Source organism: Peromyscus eremicus, chromosome 3 (genome assembly GCF_949786415.1).
Source record: "Peromyscus eremicus chromosome 3, PerEre_H2_v1, whole genome shotgun sequence".
Classification (NCBI taxonomy): Eukaryota; Metazoa; Chordata; class Mammalia; order Rodentia; family Cricetidae; genus Peromyscus; species Peromyscus eremicus.
The window spans coordinates 138,661,699-138,679,274 of record NC_081418.1 but is presented as its reverse complement, the minus strand read 5'-3'; the positions used below and the strand labels follow the sequence as shown (position 1 = coordinate 138,679,274).

General features: G+C 42.1%; 1 protein-coding gene across 1 annotated transcript in view; it reads left to right on the top strand.

The window, feature by feature from the left end:
• Positions 1-17,186, top strand: part of LOC131906130 (pregnancy zone protein-like) — a 45,312-nt gene extending 28,126 nt beyond the window's left edge. Inside the window, exons 17-36 of the mRNA XM_059256922.1 lie at positions 1,052-1,154; positions 3,816-3,978; positions 4,354-4,582; positions 5,154-5,280; positions 5,707-5,828; positions 6,034-6,085; positions 9,225-9,308; positions 9,791-9,967; positions 10,207-10,294; positions 10,795-10,951; positions 11,292-11,366; positions 11,652-11,829; positions 12,361-12,584; positions 13,413-13,631; positions 13,805-13,926; positions 14,376-14,466; positions 14,997-15,065; positions 15,460-15,562; positions 16,323-16,364; positions 17,068-17,186. Coding sequence (XP_059112905.1) covers positions 1,052-1,154; positions 3,816-3,978; positions 4,354-4,582; positions 5,154-5,280; positions 5,707-5,828; positions 6,034-6,085; positions 9,225-9,308; positions 9,791-9,967; positions 10,207-10,294; positions 10,795-10,951; positions 11,292-11,366; positions 11,652-11,829; positions 12,361-12,584; positions 13,413-13,631; positions 13,805-13,926; positions 14,376-14,466; positions 14,997-15,065; positions 15,460-15,562; positions 16,323-16,364; positions 17,068-17,090 — 2,448 coding nt within the window. The 3' untranslated portion in view covers positions 17,091-17,186. The remainder of the gene's footprint in view (positions 1-1,051; positions 1,155-3,815; positions 3,979-4,353; positions 4,583-5,153; positions 5,281-5,706; positions 5,829-6,033; positions 6,086-9,224; positions 9,309-9,790; positions 9,968-10,206; positions 10,295-10,794; positions 10,952-11,291; positions 11,367-11,651; positions 11,830-12,360; positions 12,585-13,412; positions 13,632-13,804; positions 13,927-14,375; positions 14,467-14,996; positions 15,066-15,459; positions 15,563-16,322; positions 16,365-17,067) is intronic.
• The last annotated feature ends 390 nt before the right edge of the window (positions 17,187-17,576 follow it).

The following is a 17,576-nucleotide window of genomic DNA, read 5'->3' as shown; positions in this document are numbered from 1 at the left end:
GCCTCTGTTTTTGGACACCTAAGTTGGTTCCATAAGTTAGCTATTTCAAACAGTGATTAAATAAACACGAAATGCAACTGTCTCTGGGATAGGCCGGTTTGCAGAGCTTTGGGTAAAGGGGTAGTGTGGTCATATGGAACGTCTAGCTCCTTTTAGTCTATTGAGAAGCCTCCAGACTTCCACCATAGCTGGACTAGATAACCCTCCACCAGCAGTGTATAAGGGATTCCTGGTGACCTTTTCCTCATCAGTATTTGCTGCTGTGGCTGCCATTCTGACTGGACTAATATGGAATCTCAATATGGTTTTGATTTCCATTTCTCTAATGGCTAGGGAAGTTGAACATGTTTCATACATTTATTGACCACTTATATGTCATCTCTTGAGAACTGTCTATCTGTTCATTTTATTAACCTGTTTCCTTATCAGGTTGATTTCTTGTTGTTTAGGGTTTTTTTTTTTTAGTTATTTGTATATTATAGATATTAGTGCTCTGTCAGACGTACAGTTAGCCAAGATTTTCTCCCCTTCTGTAGACAGTGCCTTCATGATCAAGTGACTGGTTCCTTTGGTTGGCAAAGCTTTTTAATCTCATAACATCCCATTTGTCAATGGTTGGTCTTATTAATAAAATCTATTTTAGAAGTATCAGCTGCTTTGAATGTATATTTTTTAAGATTAACTACAGCTAAGCTGAGCTATGAGAATTAGGTATATCCAGATTGTGAATTAGATTTTTTTTTTTTTTCGAGACAGGGTTTCTCTGTGTAGCTTTGGAGCCTGTCCTGGACTAGCCTGTCCTGTAGACCAGGCTGGCCTTGAACTCACAAAGATCCGCCTGCCTCTACCTCCCAAGTGCTGGGATTAAAGGTGTGCACCACCACCACCACCCAGCATGAATTAGATTTTATCATATCAAAATAGACTAAAATCTCTTATTTTTACCTTTAAAACATATATAATTCTTCCTATAGAGGTGTGCAGCTCAGAACAATTTAAATCCCCTCTCTGGAGTTTCCAGTATGCTTTAACATGTAATATTTCTTTCCAGTCTGTAGGATTAAATATTTTTACGAACTCCAAAATCCACAAACCACACTTTTGCTATCTGCCTCAAGCCTATGCAGGAGTGCCCGGGGCCTATGGAGGTAAAGGTGTAATTTCTTTGTGTGCTAGAATAACAGGAGTAAAAATGATGCTTCACTGGGGTAGGGTAGGAGTTTAAAGAATACTTTTATACATACTGGCTTATACATATATGTACATATACATACACATCACATACATATACATCTTAGGCTCCACCCAACTCATTTGGCAATATATTCACAAGTCACATCCTCTGCCAAAAATAGAATTCAGATGAGATTACTGTTCCTCTCCCTCCCATGTCCTTTCCCCTCCCCACCTCTCTCTTCCCCCTTCCCTCCCCTTTCTCCCTTCTCTTGTCAAGATTGGCTTTTTTTATCCTAGACGTCAATCATCTCGCTTCTTCATATCCCCTCTGTCCTCTGTAGACACCACACCTAAGTCAGTCATGACAGCACCTGAGGCTTCAGTCCACAGCCAGCACCCCATCTCAGTGGCTGAACCACACCCAAGTCAGCCATGACAGCCTCTGAGGTGTGAGTCTACAGCCAGCACCCCATCTCAGTGGCTGAACCACACCTAAGTCAGCCATGACAGCCTCGAGGTGTGAGCCTACAGCCAGCACTCCATCTCAGTGGCTGAACCACACCTAAGTCAGCCATGACAGCCTCTGAGGCTTCAGTCCACAGCCAGCACCCCATCTCAGTGGCTGAGCTTCACATTGCTCATCTTTATGCTCACACAGAAGCTGTTTGTGAATCTATTTCTTATGTCTCACTGAATCTTGCCTTAAAAGACGTCTTTATCCTAACTTCCATGGTGTTTTATTCTATACTTACACTTATGATTTGCTTGACTATGATAAGCACACTCCTGAAATATACATTCCACCCTAGAGGGACTTTTCATTAACCTCTGAAAGTGCCTTCCCACCTTTGTGAATACATGTGTACAGCTGTTTCCCTGGAATTCTTACCCTTTCCTTGGCTTCCCATCAACTAATGACCACCTTAAGTTCCACATGGTGAAGTCTTGAGAACCAGCTGTAGTGAAGATTATAGCTGATCCCCACAGTGTATAACGGACTTGTTAAACTCTGTGCACTTGTAACCTCTTTTCAAATATAACCCCAGCATGTAGTTGTATCAAATAGCTATGAATATAAAATGTTTAATTGTAGACGGAAGTTTCTGTGGCCAGTCCTGTGGCCATTCAGTCCCAAATAAACACACGGAGGCTTATATTAATCATAAACTGTTTGGCCTATTTCTCAGGCTTATAACTAACTAGCTATTACACTTAAATTAACCCATAATTCTTGTCTATGTTTAACTACCTAGCTTGGTACCTTTTCTCAGTCCAACATTCTCATCTTACTTCCTCTGCATCTGGCTTTTGACTCCCTCTGTACCTCTCCTCTTCCCAGCCTTCTCCTAGTCTGGTCACCCAGCCTACACTTCCTGCCCGGCTGTTGGCCAATCAGCATTTTATTAAACCAGTAGGAGTGACAAATCTTTACAGTATACAAGAGCATTCTCCCACAGCATTTAATGACAGTGAATGATAATGAAATTTATTTTAAAGCAATTCTTTGGTACACCTATGCGTTCACCATTTACTAAAAACAAAAGCAAATTTGCATGTCAGTGAGATGAATATGCTTGTCTATCTTGCATAAAGAATTAAATTATGGATGCATATTAGATACTATAAGTTCTAAAGCATCCTCAGTGTTTTTCAGCCTTAGTTGATATATTAACTTTATACTCATCAGTGCTGAAAATGGCACTTCACATAAATACACAATAAAAATAGTAGATGCATGTTTGTGGCCATTTCAGAAATTATTGGAAGTTCTGCATGAATTCCACACTAAAATTCATTGAACCGTTTTTATCAAGTCAACAACTCAAACAGCAGTAGTTGTTAGAACTAGGACGTTCTACATGATTAAGCTGATGCCTATAAGCTAGAAGGAAAATATTACAACTCTTTATTTTTGTAATTAAGCCATTATGCTTCTATGAGAGCAGAAGCCTTTATGTGGAGATAAAACTGCTGCGGTTCACAGCACACAACACTCAGGAATCTGAGCCAGGGTATTTCAAGCAGTGATGGGCAGTGCAAAGTGCACAGGCTGTGTGCTCAGATCCAAGGTTACATCGAAATCGATGATGCAGTCTGAGAACACCTCAGATTCGTTGCGCCTTTGATTGTGGGTTAGTTTTTGCTTGTGACATGTTCAGAGACCTTTTTACTGTTGCCAATGTTTTCCCAACCTCCATACTTGATTACACAGCCCCATATGGAGCTGTGAACCCTTTCCAAGGCTAGGGTATGTAGCACACACATTCCAGGATCCTGCTGTTTACTGGTTGTGTCTCTGTCTCGTTCACTGGTAAATGAGTCATATTTCTGAAATCTTGCTACAGCTAATTTCCTTTCCTGACCTTTGGTGTTCACTGCCAGCGCCAGTGGGAGACATGACTATCATTTCAGGAAACCAGCCATCTTAGAGAAAGCTCCACTGGCTTTAGAAAGAAAAATATACTCACCTCTATGCCATGAAGCAATAGAACAAATGTATAAAATATATGAAGTAATAAACAAATAAATAAAAAATATGAAAAAGTGACTACTGGGTAGATGGCCCTCTTCTACTTAAGAAGCAACCATTCAAAATCAGTTGTGAGAACGTGGGGCTCACATGTTGTCTTCTCACATAGCACCTCAAGCCTTACCTATGGCGTCAGTAGCAGGGGGAAGCTTCAGAACAATGAGCTACTCAGTCCCACTCAGCATGAGTGAAGATCTTCAAGAGGTGCAAGTCAGAGAGACAGTGCGGAAGTTTTTCCCAGAAACCTGGATCTGGGACATGGTGCCACTGGAGTGAGTTGAATGCTCCCTGGGGCTTAGCGTAGGTGAGGGTGTGAGTCCTGCTCTGGGACTTCGGTGTCGTCCATTCACGATCCTTCCAGTTCTGATTCACTTATCTCACAGCAAACACTTTTCTCCCCCTTAGTGGTTCCCAGTTCACAGAAGTGACAGGAAACTGGAAGCTGTCTTCCTCGGGGGGGGGGGGGGGGGGCATGAGTAAATCGAAAGAGAATGGGGGGAGGAGAGAGAGGGAAGGGGAGGGAAGGGGAGGACTTCCAGAGACCCCACAACAGAGGCATCAAGCCTCTAGATTTAGCCCCACATCTGCAGCACTTGATTTCTGAGTTACCACATTCTGTTTTTGTCCTCTCCTTCCCTCCACACCAGCGTATCGGGCGGCAGTGAGCTGGCAGTGAAGGTCCCTGACACCATCACAGAGTGGAAAGCCAGCGCATTCTGCCTGTCTGGAGCTACTGGCCTTGGTCTCTCCCCCACCATCTCTCTTCAAGTCTTCCAGCCCTTCTTCCTGGAACTCACCCTCCCCTACTCTGTGGTGCGGGGAGAAGCCTTCACCCTCAAAGCCACAGTGTTCAATTACATGTCTCGCTGCATTCGGGTAAGGGCACTTCTCTGGAAGTGAGTGTGAACCCCATCACCCCCGTTACCTAGGGCTCCCCAGACCCCTTCTAGAGCTGTGTGTGCTGTGCCCTGGTTTCAGAAAGGAGCAAGTACTCAGAGAAAAGCTCTGAGGTGACACGCTGTTTTCATTCACTACTCTCTGTAAATGTTCCTAAATTCAGATATGGTTTCTACATGATTACTCTTTCCTTCTTTGGATTTTTTTTTTTTTTTGAGACAGATCGTCTCACTGTGCACAAGGCCCAGGCTGACCTAAAAATTCCCACCTTCCTGCCTCAACCAGCAATGTGCTGGAATTACAGGAACATGCCACCATGCCCAACTAAATTACTTTGTATTTAAAGTCTGTCTAAAGAAACATCTCTTTCTCCACTGGCACAGAGAAATCCCAGGCATTTACACCATTCCTATGTTGCAAACATCTAAACTTCAAAGCACGTGCTAGGATTTACCCATTCTGACACATCTCAGAGCCTCTGGCCTCGACCGCGCTCTCAGCTTCTCATCATTCCTCCTGACTCTCTCTGCCTGTCTGGGTTTGGGAACAGATCCGTGTGGACCTGGAGATCTCTCCTGACTTCCTGGCAGTCCCAGTAGGGGACCACAAAGACTCCCACTGCATCTGTGGAAATGGAAGGAAAACTGTGTCCTGGGCTGTGACCCCAAAGTCACTGGGTGAGTGGCAAAGCTGTTGACTGATTTCATGCTTTGTGTCGCAATGGTTTGCTCTGGCTGTGAGCCCAGTGCGTGCTTTTCCGACTCTTGAATTTAAAACTGGTCACCCAAGCAGAAAAGCACTGTGTACACTGGGAGAAAGCCTGTAACACAGTATAACGGTGTTTTTCTGAATTTTCAAATACGTTTATTTGCTCTGTGTGTGTGAGTGTGTGTGTGTGTGTGTGTGTGTGTGTGTGTGTGTGTGTGTACCACAATGCACATGTGGAGGTCAGAACGTGTCAGGAGTTGGTTCTCTGTTTCTACCATGTGGGTCCCAGGGATCAAACCCGGGGTGTCAGTCTTGGCACCAAGCATCTTCAGCTGCCGGGTCATCGCACTGGCCCGAGTATCACCATTTAAAACCTTCGAAACTGTATCTCCCAGGGGAGGTGAACTTCACAGCTACCGCAGAAGCTCTGCAGTCTCCAGAATTGTGTGGCAACGAGGTGGCAGAAGTACCAGACCTTGTTCGGAAGGACACTGTGGTCAAGCCCTTAATAGTTGAGGTGTGTGAGTACCGTGGGTCTGTCGTGTGGCATTGTGTTTGTAATCTGGGTGACTGTATCTCATTTCCGAATTGTGCATGGGTCTACAGCTCAGGTTTTTCCTAATACTTCAAAGTGATTGGTTTGGGGTTTTGTTTGTTTGTTTCTTTTGTTTTGTATTTGTTATGTTATGTATCATTTTACCTTTTTTTTTTTCAATGCTAAGCCTGAAGGAATTGAGAAGGAGCAAACATTCAACACACTGTTATGTGCATCAGGTATGTGTAACAAAACACAAAATTCTCAAGCTAAGCCATTTAGTAGAATTTATAGCTGTGGAAAAACCATCTCAGAGATATGGCTTACTCTGAAGGAAAACTAAAGCAAAAACTTGTATGCTCTTTCCATGGAAACCTAAAGACATTTCATGAAGAGAAGTCCTTTCTTGATGAAGATCTCTCAAAATATGCTCAATTTCCCCAGGGGACTAAAGGATGAATACTATTGAGGATATTATCATTATTATTATAATTATTGTCATATTTTAAGGATAAAGAAGAGATGTAGTGAAAACGTTGCCAGAAAGCTCCTGGTTAGTTATAAAAACTAAAAGCCTTGACCTGGGGCAAGATTCTTTCTAATACATCTACGCCTGTAAAACTTCTCCTCAGACTATGTTGAGGACATTGAAGGATCTGTGTGGCATTGTTCGGGTGTACTGTTACATTAGTAATTTAAATATATCTATGCTTGTGATTTGATTGACATTATCTCTAGTGCGCTGACATAGACCCCAAAACATTATTTGACTGATACTGTTAGTATGGTCATATAAAGATCTCCATCAAAAAAGTTGTGTGCCATCTAGAGTGATTCTCAAGGTGAGGCTTTGCCTACAAGCCCATTCCCTATGCAGATGCCCTTCAGCTTACAAAGGGGTTGCAACCTATTAAGTCCATCACAAACTGAAAATACTACGAGCCAAAAATCCATTTAATATACCTAACCTATGGGATGTCGTAGATTAGCAACACAATTGTTTGCTCTTATAGTCCCGCCCTGGCTTAAAGCCGAGGGCAGCTGCTGCTGCCCAGCATCACTAGAGAGTGTTGCATTCCATATCACTAGTCCAGGAAAAGGGTGATGTTCAGAATTCAAGGTGCTTATGGTTTCTACTGACTATGCCTCACATTCACACTATAGTGACTGGAACCATCATAAGTTAGAGACCATTCATCTAAATATCTTTGATAGTCTCATCTACATAGTGTGTGTGTGTGTGTGTGTGTGTGTGTGTGTGTGTGTGTGTGTGTTCCTGTGGAGGATGTATGTACGTGTATGTGCATATAGGGGACAAGGTCAACTTTAGGCATTGTACCTTGGGTGCTATCCACCTTATTTTTGTAAAACAAGGTCTCTCACTAACCTAGCAAGTAAGGTAAGCCAGCTAGCCAGCAAACCCAATGGCCCTCCCTGTCTCTGCATCCCCAGAGCTAAGATTACAAATACACACTACCATGTCTGGCTTTGTCTTCCCACACAGGTTCTGGGTATCAAACTCAGGTCCTCGTGTTACAAGGCAAACATTTTACAGACTAAGCCACCTCCCCAGACCTAGACACATAAATTTCATAACAATCAAGTACCAGAGCCCACACATTTATGTGCATCATTGGTGCATATCTCCTTTCTGAACTCAGATTCCTGTATTTAGTCATCATCTGTGCTTACAGGCTTGTAGGTCTAACCGGTACCTCAGAACTACTCTGCCAGCAAAGGGAAGCCCTGCTGGCCCCACAGACCTGCTCCTCCCAACTTCCTTCATCTCATAGTGTGGTAGTTTCATTCTTCCACACGCCAGGCATAAAACATTTTAATCTGCCTTTATCGTGTTATTTCTCTTCTTCTCCACCCCAATCCATTCACAAATGTAGCTGGCTCCACTCTCAAGTTATATCAGAATTCACCCACTTCTCACCGTATCTACTTCTACTGTAGTCCCTTCTCTGGCTGGCCTATTTCAATGACTTCCTAACTGAGCGGTACATGGTGCCACATGCTGGAAACTCTAGCCATTAGGAAAATGAGACAGGAACAAAACAAGTTCGAGGCCAAGCTAGGCTAGACAGTAAGACCATGACTCAAAAAAAAATGCCTTCAGCAGTTTTCTCACTGACCTTCTGACCATCCCCTCTTGTGCCTGTACAGCAAGAGGGTTCCTTCAAGAACATGTCAAATCAGTCAGAACGTGTCCTTCCTCTGCTCACACCTTTCACAGCTTTCCCACATTCCACAGTACTAAAACCCTTACCCTCAAGCCCTCCCTGTCCCTAAACCTCATGGCCCGCTGCTCTGTCTCTCACTCGTTGAGAGCCAGCCCCAGCAGCCTTCTTCCTCTTGGAGCATGTTTACCACACTCAGTCTCTAAAGTCTTTTTACTTTGGGTTCATTTTTCCTCGGAGTATCTTTCTGACAGTATCTGTAAATCTTACTCCATGACTTACTGATGGTCTCTGAACACAAATGACTTTATTGATGACTCTTTCCACGGTGAGTCACCTCCCCGGCCTCCCACTTTACTAGTTCAGTCCATAAACCAGCCTCTTTCAATTTTCTCCATTACCCACCAATGTCTGTCTCACTAAATACACCTTCACTTGTTTACCTAACACTTCTAATAAAAGTAAGAGCTCTCAAACGTCAGGAAATGAGTTCTGAAAGTCACCACCCACAGCACAGAAGACAGAACTCAGCACATACCACATATTTAATGTACATGCGTGGGGTAAATGCCTGTGTGAAAACATTAGCAATGATGGGAATTGTAGCTGGGAAGATGGCTGAGTAGGGAGGTAAAGGGCTTGCTAGGCAAGCATGAGGACCTGAATTTGGATCCACAGCCATCATATAAAAGCTGAGCAAGACAGTGTACACCTGTAATCCCAGTCAGCACTGGGGGGCTGAGGAACAGGGGCAAGAGGACAAGAGGACCCCAGAGCACCACTGGCCAGCCAGTCTAGCCGAAACAGCAAGTTCTAGATTCAATGAGAGATCCTGCCTCATGGGTGCATACACACACACACACACACACACACACACACACACACACACACACACACACGGAATTAATATAATCCATGAGGAAAAAGAAGGAAGTCTTGTAACATATATGCTTATAAGGAAAGCTGTAGACAGATAGTACAAATACATAACAAATATGAACTTTGCCATGGGATGAGTGGTGGCTTTGGGAGAAACTAAACTGCACCAAGAAACTGCTTAAGGGTCCAAGAGAAACAAAAAGGTTGCATCTAGATGGTGTTGCGGAAAGATATTTACGACAAACGTGGAGCATTGCTTTCTTCCCCTCCCCCCACACCATAATTGTCTAACGTCTGGTTTGTCTCCTTTCATTAGATGCTGAACTACTTAACCGGTGGTCGCTGGACCTCCCACCCAACGTGGTTGAAGGATCTGCTAGGGCTACATACTCTGTTTTGGGTAAGTCTCTCAGCACCAGCCATAACAGCTGTTCCTCTCTGTGATCCCAGTACGCATGGGACCTCACCATGCAAGACTAATGAAGTCCCTGAGCACCAGATGCTGGACTGAGAAAGGAGCCACCAGCTGCCCTGTGCAAGAGTGAGAAGCAAGTTTACCAGATGCTGTTCTACACAGTATGCTTTGGTTAACTCTGCCAGTTAATAAGAGCTGTGTCCTCCTCTTCAAGAGGTAAACTGGATGACGGTGTATCCTGGCCAATATAAAAATGATAGTTCCGTTTTCCCAGACATTATAGCCCATCAGAAAAGATGTTATCTCTTGCCGTTCAGGTTCTTCCCTGCTTCCTGTTTTTCTCATTTTTTATGTATAATTTTTTATCTTTCATTCCATTAATAATGTGGCCTCTAGGTTATATTTTCCTACTCCAATACAAACCATCTCTATATTCCTCTAATTTGCAATAACCTTTCACTCCTCAGGTGATATACTAGGCTCTGCAATGCAAAACCTCCAAAATCTTCTCCAGATGCCCTACGGCTGTGGAGAACAAAATATGGTCCTTTTTGTCCCTAACATCTATGTTCTAAACTATCTGAACGAGACACAACAGTTGACGGAGACCATCAAGTCCAAAGCCATTAGCTACCTCATCAGTGGTGAGCAGTTTTACCTGAACTCCTAAATGCCTTCTGTTTGGATAAGATTTGGTAATCATTATTGCTGTGATTTCCAATCAAATGCCCTTCTGTAGAATAATGACTCCCAATAGTGTCAACACGCTTAGAAACATGTGAGTAAAAAAATGCTTACTCAATGATTCTTTGATAGGGTTAAAATAAATGAATAATAACAACTGTCTCATGTCGCTCATACATAACTGAATTTCCCTCTCCAGGGTATCAGAGGCAGCTAAACTATCAGCACAGTGATGGCTCATACAGCACATTTGGGGGTCATGGTGGGAACAGCCAGGGAAATACTTGGTAAGATGAAATTGTGTCTTCATGCTCCACTAATCTGAGGCATTTCAGGAAATTGCTGTTCTCTGACACCTGGTATTCTTTTCTGGAAGGTTTATTTATTCTTAAAACTCCAAATGTCATCTCTACTGACCTCTAAAAATCCATCCGCTCCACCAGCACAGCTGATAATAGAGAAACAAAGAAATAGAGGTGGAAGACAAGAAGGGCAGTTGTCCACAGTGATGGGGAAAGCTTTCCCGCTGCCCTTTAGAAGAGGCAAGGTAGAGAGCAGAGAAAGTGATGGAGAGCGGTACAGTTGGAAGTCATTTGGGAAATGCAGTTTTGATGCGAGGGTGCTGTGACAGTCCAAATAAGATATATTTTATAAGACCAAAGACTGAAAACTACCAGCTAAGACCCTCCACAATGACCTCCACTGACCTATCAGTGTCTGCAGACAACACATGATGAGCTTTAAAAGTGAGGTGGCCCTGCTTCTCGGTCTCTTTTCTGCTGAACAGGCTCACTGCATTTGTGCTCAAGGCCTTTGCTCAAGCTCAGTCACACATCTTTGTAGAGAAGACACACATCACGAAAGCTCTCAACTGGCTCTCAGGGAAACAGAAGGAAACGGGTTGTTTCCAACAGTCCGGATCCCTGCTCAACAACGCTATGAAGGTAATGCCCTGATTCTGTAAGAGCTCTCCAGTCCTCAGGGATGGAGAGATGACTCTGTGATTAAGAGTGTTTAGTGCTATTGCAGAGGACCAGTTTGGTTCCCAGCATCCTCCGTAATCAGTTCACAACTACCTGTACCTACAGCTCCAGATGACCCAATGCCCTCTTCTGGCCTCCATGGGTACTTCACTCATGCACAAACTGAACATTATATACCCATGATTTTTAAAATCTTTAAAAGAGAAAAAAAGAGTTCTCCAGTCCTGATGACATAACTAGGAGAGTCTAAATGTTCCAGTGAATGCTGGAGTATGTAAGAGTTCTCCCTCTGTCCTTCCAGGGTGGCGTGGACGATGAAGTGACACTCTCTGCCTACATCACCATTGCTCTGCTGGAGATTCCACTGGCTGTCAGTGTATGTACACACCCATCACCATAACTCCTTCACAAATGGGAGGCATTAAAAAAAAAATCACAGAACTAGAATCCCCTGAGGAAAACTCCAATTTTTGTAGTCTTTGATTTTGGTACATTTCACTGTGACATGAATAAGTCCTTTTTAAAAGATTAAGAGGAAACTCCTCCCTGGTATAAACTCTAATGCTGGGTTGTCACAGTGTGGCTCTCAACCTGGGGTTAGCCTGGGGGTAGTTCCTTAGCCTGGTTCTGTTTTGAAGTTGGCTTTCATTTTCTTTTATAGCACAGTATTGTCCGCAATGCTCTATTTTGCCTGGAAACAGCCTGGGCCTCCATCTCAGAGAGCCAAGGAAGTCACATCTATACCAAGGCATTGTTGGCCTATGCCTTCGCACTGGCAGGAAACCAAGCCAAGCGAAATGAGCTGCTTGAATCATTAAACAGAGAGGCTGTGAAAGAAGGTAGGAACCTCTATTGCAAAGGGTATCCAACTAAAAGTCACTAGTGATGCAAAGGCACAGTCACTTTTGTCCCACCTTAACTAGAAAGACAGCAAGAGAAACTGTCATTGACCCAACACTTAAGTGATAGGAACCATTTTATTGACACACACATTACTGATGTTATAAGATCCAACCACTGGTGCTACACAAGTATGTAAAGAGACCCAAAGATCATCAGGGAGCTTGATGTGCTTTTTGGTAAAGATTTGCTTGTTACCAAGCAGGGTGACTCATGCCTTTAATCCCAGCACTTAGGAGGCAGAGACAGGTGGATCTCTGAGTTGGAGTTCAAGGCCAGCCTAGTCTAGATAGTGAGAACCTATCTCAAAAAAAATAAATGAATAAATAAATAAAAGTCTGCTTGTGATTGTTCTAAAGCATCCATTCATTTCATGTGTTCCAATTCATTAGCTGAACTAATCATCACTTACGGGCTAGATTTTAAAAACTATGTTTTAAGCTTAAAATTTTATCTTTTCCATTTGAAAGAGGATTCGATCCACTGGCGACGTCCTGGGAATGTTCAGGAAGTGAAGACGCCCTATTATCAACCGCGGGCCCCTTCTGCTGAGGTGGAAATGACAGCTTACGTGCTTCTTGCCTATCTTACGGCTTTGCCTTCCCCATCTTCAGAGGACCTGTCTTCAGCATCCCAAATTGTGAAATGGATCATCAGGCAGCAGAACTCCCATGGGGGATTCTCCTCCACTCAGGTCTGTGGAGAGACCCTATGAGGGAAAGATAACTCAACTAATCCATATATGAACACTAAACGTATTCTAGGGATTAGACAGCGGCATCATCATTTCTAACGCACACTTTCTCTGTTCCTCCATCACCCAGTCCCAGCCTAATTCACACATGGACCACTGCTCTGTCCTCCTTCCATTCTCATTCTCCTTTCCTCAAAGCAGGTTCTCAGCATCGCCAGGGGTCGGTTTCCCAAAGCAATATTTTTGTGGAATTACTTCCATGAGAAAATAAACCTTATTTTCATCCACAGACTAAAATTCCCTAATTCTGCCTGAGCCATTTCCTGTCTGCAGTAAATGTGTGTGCACCCAGCTGATTAAGCAAGTCCTTATGATGTTTCTGGAATGGACTTGCTGCTATTTCTGGGACCACTTAAAACATCCCAGCTCTTCCATAATGCTCCTCTCCCCTCTCCATAAGCACTTTTCATTATTCAAAAATTATCTGATTTCTCATCTTTAATCTTCTTTTTCTATCTTAGCCTACATTTTCTTCCCCACTTCAAGTTTCTACAACAAATATTGCTACACAGATTTATAAATTACTAATAATATACGTTCAGTTCATATTTCCATATATATTGTAGTCTGTGTAAATGGTAAAACTTATTCCCCCTGAAATACATAGACTGGGTCACCATTAGTAAGCAGGAATGAACTGTATTGAAATTAAACTAATGAGCTGTGGTTTTGACTAAATGATCCTGAACGGAAGCAGTGTTGACGTTGTACACTCAGCGCGGCCTGCTCTTGCTGTATCCACTGCATTTCTGTACCTCTTTTCCTCAGGATACAGTGGTGGCTCTCCAAGCCCTCTCCAAATATGGAGCGGCCACTTTCACAAGAAGTAAGAAAGAAGCGTTGGTCACCATCAAGTCTTCAGGGACCTTCTCTCAGGAGTTCCATGTTCACAACACCAACCGCCTGCTGCTGCAGGAAGTCAGGCTGCCAGATCTTCCTGGAAATTATGCCACCACAGTGTCAGGGTCAGGATGTGTGTACCTCCAGGTGAGGCCGCCAGGGCCCCGAGAATGGGCACATGGGAGAGAACGTCTCAAGGGTTACATTTTCACTGCAAAATCAAAAAGGAAATCTGTGTTAAGTGAAGAGCTGAGTTACTTAGAAGAGGCTGTGAGCCTCTTTTTCAGCACTGAGACAAAGAATTGTGCTCTTGTTTTCAGACATCTCTAAAATACAACATCCTTCCAAAGACAGACGGGACAGCACCCTTCACTCTTCATGTCGATACTCTCCCCCTAAACGCTGATGATCACAGAACATTCCAGATTCACATCAACATAAGGTAAATCCTAAGGGACAACCAGTCTGCTTATAGGACACGGGGGGGGGGGGGGGGGGAGTGTTAACGTCTGTGAAAGAAATGTATTGTGCAAAGTTAATCTTAACAAAAATGGGGTCTTGTATTTGTAAACCAGGACATTTTCTTAACTCTTACTGAAAGGCCTTAGCATTGAGAATATATCATCTCAGGAATATATATGTGTGTGTGTGTATATATATATATATATATATATATATATATATATATATATATACAGATATATATAGAGATAGATATATATAGATATATAGATATATAGATATATGAAGAGAGGGGAGGAAAATGGTGAAATTTCCAAACAACCACACAGATATGGTAGATAGAGAAACTGAGCAGAAGGTTAGGCTTCTGGCTTCAATCAATCCCGAGGAACCTTGTCAGAAGGACTTATCTCTATGTGTTCCCTTCAGTTACACTGGAGAACGGCCCAGCTCCAACATGGTCATTGTTGATGTGAAGATGGTATCAGGCTTCATACCCGTGAAGCCGTCTGTGAAAAAGGTAAACCCTACGCCATCAGCAGAAAAGGCTAAACACTAAACCGTTGGTGGAAAGGGTTAACACCAGCTCTTTGCAGGTGGCAGTGCCATACTGTTTGTCTATTTGATTTTATTGATGTAGTTTTCAAAAGGCTTACTCCTGCAAACCTGCCTCTCCAGAGTATGGTTACATCATTTATTACTGTTTATACTGGTTATAGTGTGTTGGGTATGAGGCCTAAGTTCTAGTCTATACCCAATTCTAGCAAGCCATTAGCTATCAGGTTTGTGGACACACTTTCAAAAAATGTATATATGCACACACACACATATATATGTGTATCTCTTTATAAATTTCTAGTATATGTATCTATATACACACATATGAATAGAAAGGATTCAATAAATATTGTCATTATGACTAGTGTTCCTAAAGAAATAAAAAAAATCAATAGTTTAGATTCTTCAGAGAAACCTTTTATATGAAAAAAATGCCTGAAAACTGCTCCTAGCGTAAACCTTCCTCACTCCATAATTCTGGGTTATCAACAGCTCCAAACCCAGCCTAACATTCAGAGGACTGAAGTGAACACCAACCATGTTCTGGTCTACATTGAAAAGGTAAGACTTTGTGACTCTGGGGTCTGTAAGAATTGCTGCAGTGTTTAACCAGACCATCAAGATTCCAAAGATCAGTCTCCACCACCCCTTTATCACACACACACACACACACACACACACACACACACACACACACACACAGGGACAAATAGCTACAAAGGAAAATGGGACCAGGACTGGTCAGCAAAGCTGCTTATGACACTTGACTATCCACAGAACTTTTGTTCTTTCATCTTTTGTTAGTTATGTTATAGAGAGCGAAACGTCCCATTCTCTTCTAGGCTATGAGACAGGAGACAGCACACTCCTGTAGCTTAGCATATCTTAAGAAAAGAAGATGGTGAGCAACGACTAAGTTAATCATTGAGTCCAATCTGTTCTCTCATCTCTCCAGCTAACCAACCAAATCCTGAGTTTCTCCTTCTTGGTGGAACAAGACATCCCAGTAAAGAACTTAAAACCAGCGCCAATAAAAGTCTACGATTATTACGAGACAGGTAAGTGGAACCCAGATACGCCAAGTTTTGATAGGAAATGGTGCCTAGTCTAATTAAAGGTTATTTTAAAGAAAACAAAATTCCACAACCTCTTACTGGAAGAAAAAGTGAGTTTATGGTCACTTATAATTATGTTTTTGTTTATTAATTTCTTGGGTGCACTTACACAAGCCTTAGGGCCACTCTAGTGGAGACATCGTGAAACAATTGGTCAAGAGTTCTACCTAAATTTCCCTTTAAAGTTGCCTGCTCTAGGCTGGATTATTCTGGAAAGGTAAGAATAGCAATTTTTTTTAAACCACATCTTACTACTGATGTGTGACATAGAACCTACCATTTGATGTATTTTTTAATATAAACCCCACAAAATGGGAGGAGACTAGATAGAGCAGGAAATTCTTCCGTTTGTTCCCGACTTTGAACTTGAAACTTGCCGGCATTATACCATGTTAACAGAATGAAACGATGTCTCCTCGTTAAATTCAGGAAAGGCGCAGAGAAGAAGGCACAGTGCTAGCAGGGAAGCACAGCCATGGGAAGGGACTGAGTCCTGTGGGTACACACAGGCACAGCAAGCCTGCAGCCCACCCCTCCATTCTGTTCCAGAGCCCTGGTTCTCTTAGTCTCCAGCCCCAATCAAAATAACTCAGTATACAACTTATTTTCATTGATTCTGTAGCTGTGATTTATGCTTTCATTCTTCACTTACAGGGTTTACTCACAATTAACTGCTTTCTGCCCAATTATTTCTGTGTTCTAGATGAATTCGCCATTGAAGAATACAGTGCCCCTTTCAGCACTGGTACGGTATAAATAGTCAAATCTAATACCAATTTAAAGAAAATAAATGAGCACCCGCTTAAGTTCTCCATACTAGGATTTTTTTTAATATAACATTTTATATTATATAAAATTTAATGTATCATCAATTAATTGGACTGTATCAGACACATTGTAGAATTTTTAATAGAAATATGCTAGTGAAATATAATTACTAGTACCTGGGAGTGAGTTATTTTTAACTAAATTTAAGAATTAGAGAGAGAGAGAACATGAAGTTGCGTAGGGAGGAAGATCTGGGAGGAGTTGGGGGAAGGGAAATAATATGATCAAAATACATATAATTTCTCAAATTAAAAATATATATAAAAGAATTTTTAAGGCATAAAAATTAAATCAACTAATGTTTACATTCTATACCCAGTGGCCACCCACATTTTTTAAGACTGGTTAAATTCAGTGTCCCTACAATTAGCCATAGAGAGCTTACAACAGCATGAGAGAGCTCATCTATAAGACATTCCTTTAGGTTGATTCGCAGTGTTGGTCTTTCACAATGAATCATTTTCTATGGCACCTTTGGCTCTGTTTTTAAACATGGAAGGAAATCTGAGAGCAGTTTCCTCGTTAAAAATAATTAAATTTAAAGATTTAGAATTAAATATTAAAATTAGTCCTTTTAGTAGGTTTTTTACTTCCTTAGATATTTCTGTTCTTCTGTTTAGATTCTGAACAAGGAAATGCTTAAAACTGGGAACCTGTAGATCTCATCGTTGGACTTCTCCAGACATGAAGAACCAAGAGCTGTTAGAAGAAAGGACAGTGAAATAAATGGAAGGGAACTAGAGACACATTATATATTGAATAAAGTTATGACATTTATAACTACATTTTCTTTTCTTTGTGTACTTCTATCATTATGTTTATTTTCTGAAATACTTTTTTTTTTCCTCCACGGCACTTTAACAGTACCTAAAGAAGTTACAAAAAGAGATACGCTAGAAAACACTATGATGGGGAATTTTTTTAAAGTGTTTGGTTAGCCCACAAGAACACAGGGGAAATGGACCCGTGTTTCCTAACATTGGAAAACAGCCCAAATGCTCAATTGGCCGATGACGGTCTAACAAACTGTGGTATGTTCACATCAGGGGTGCCATTGCACAATATTACATGCTGCACACCTGCCTAAGTGTGTCTGTGAGTAAACTAAAAGAATTCCAGACAAAGAGAG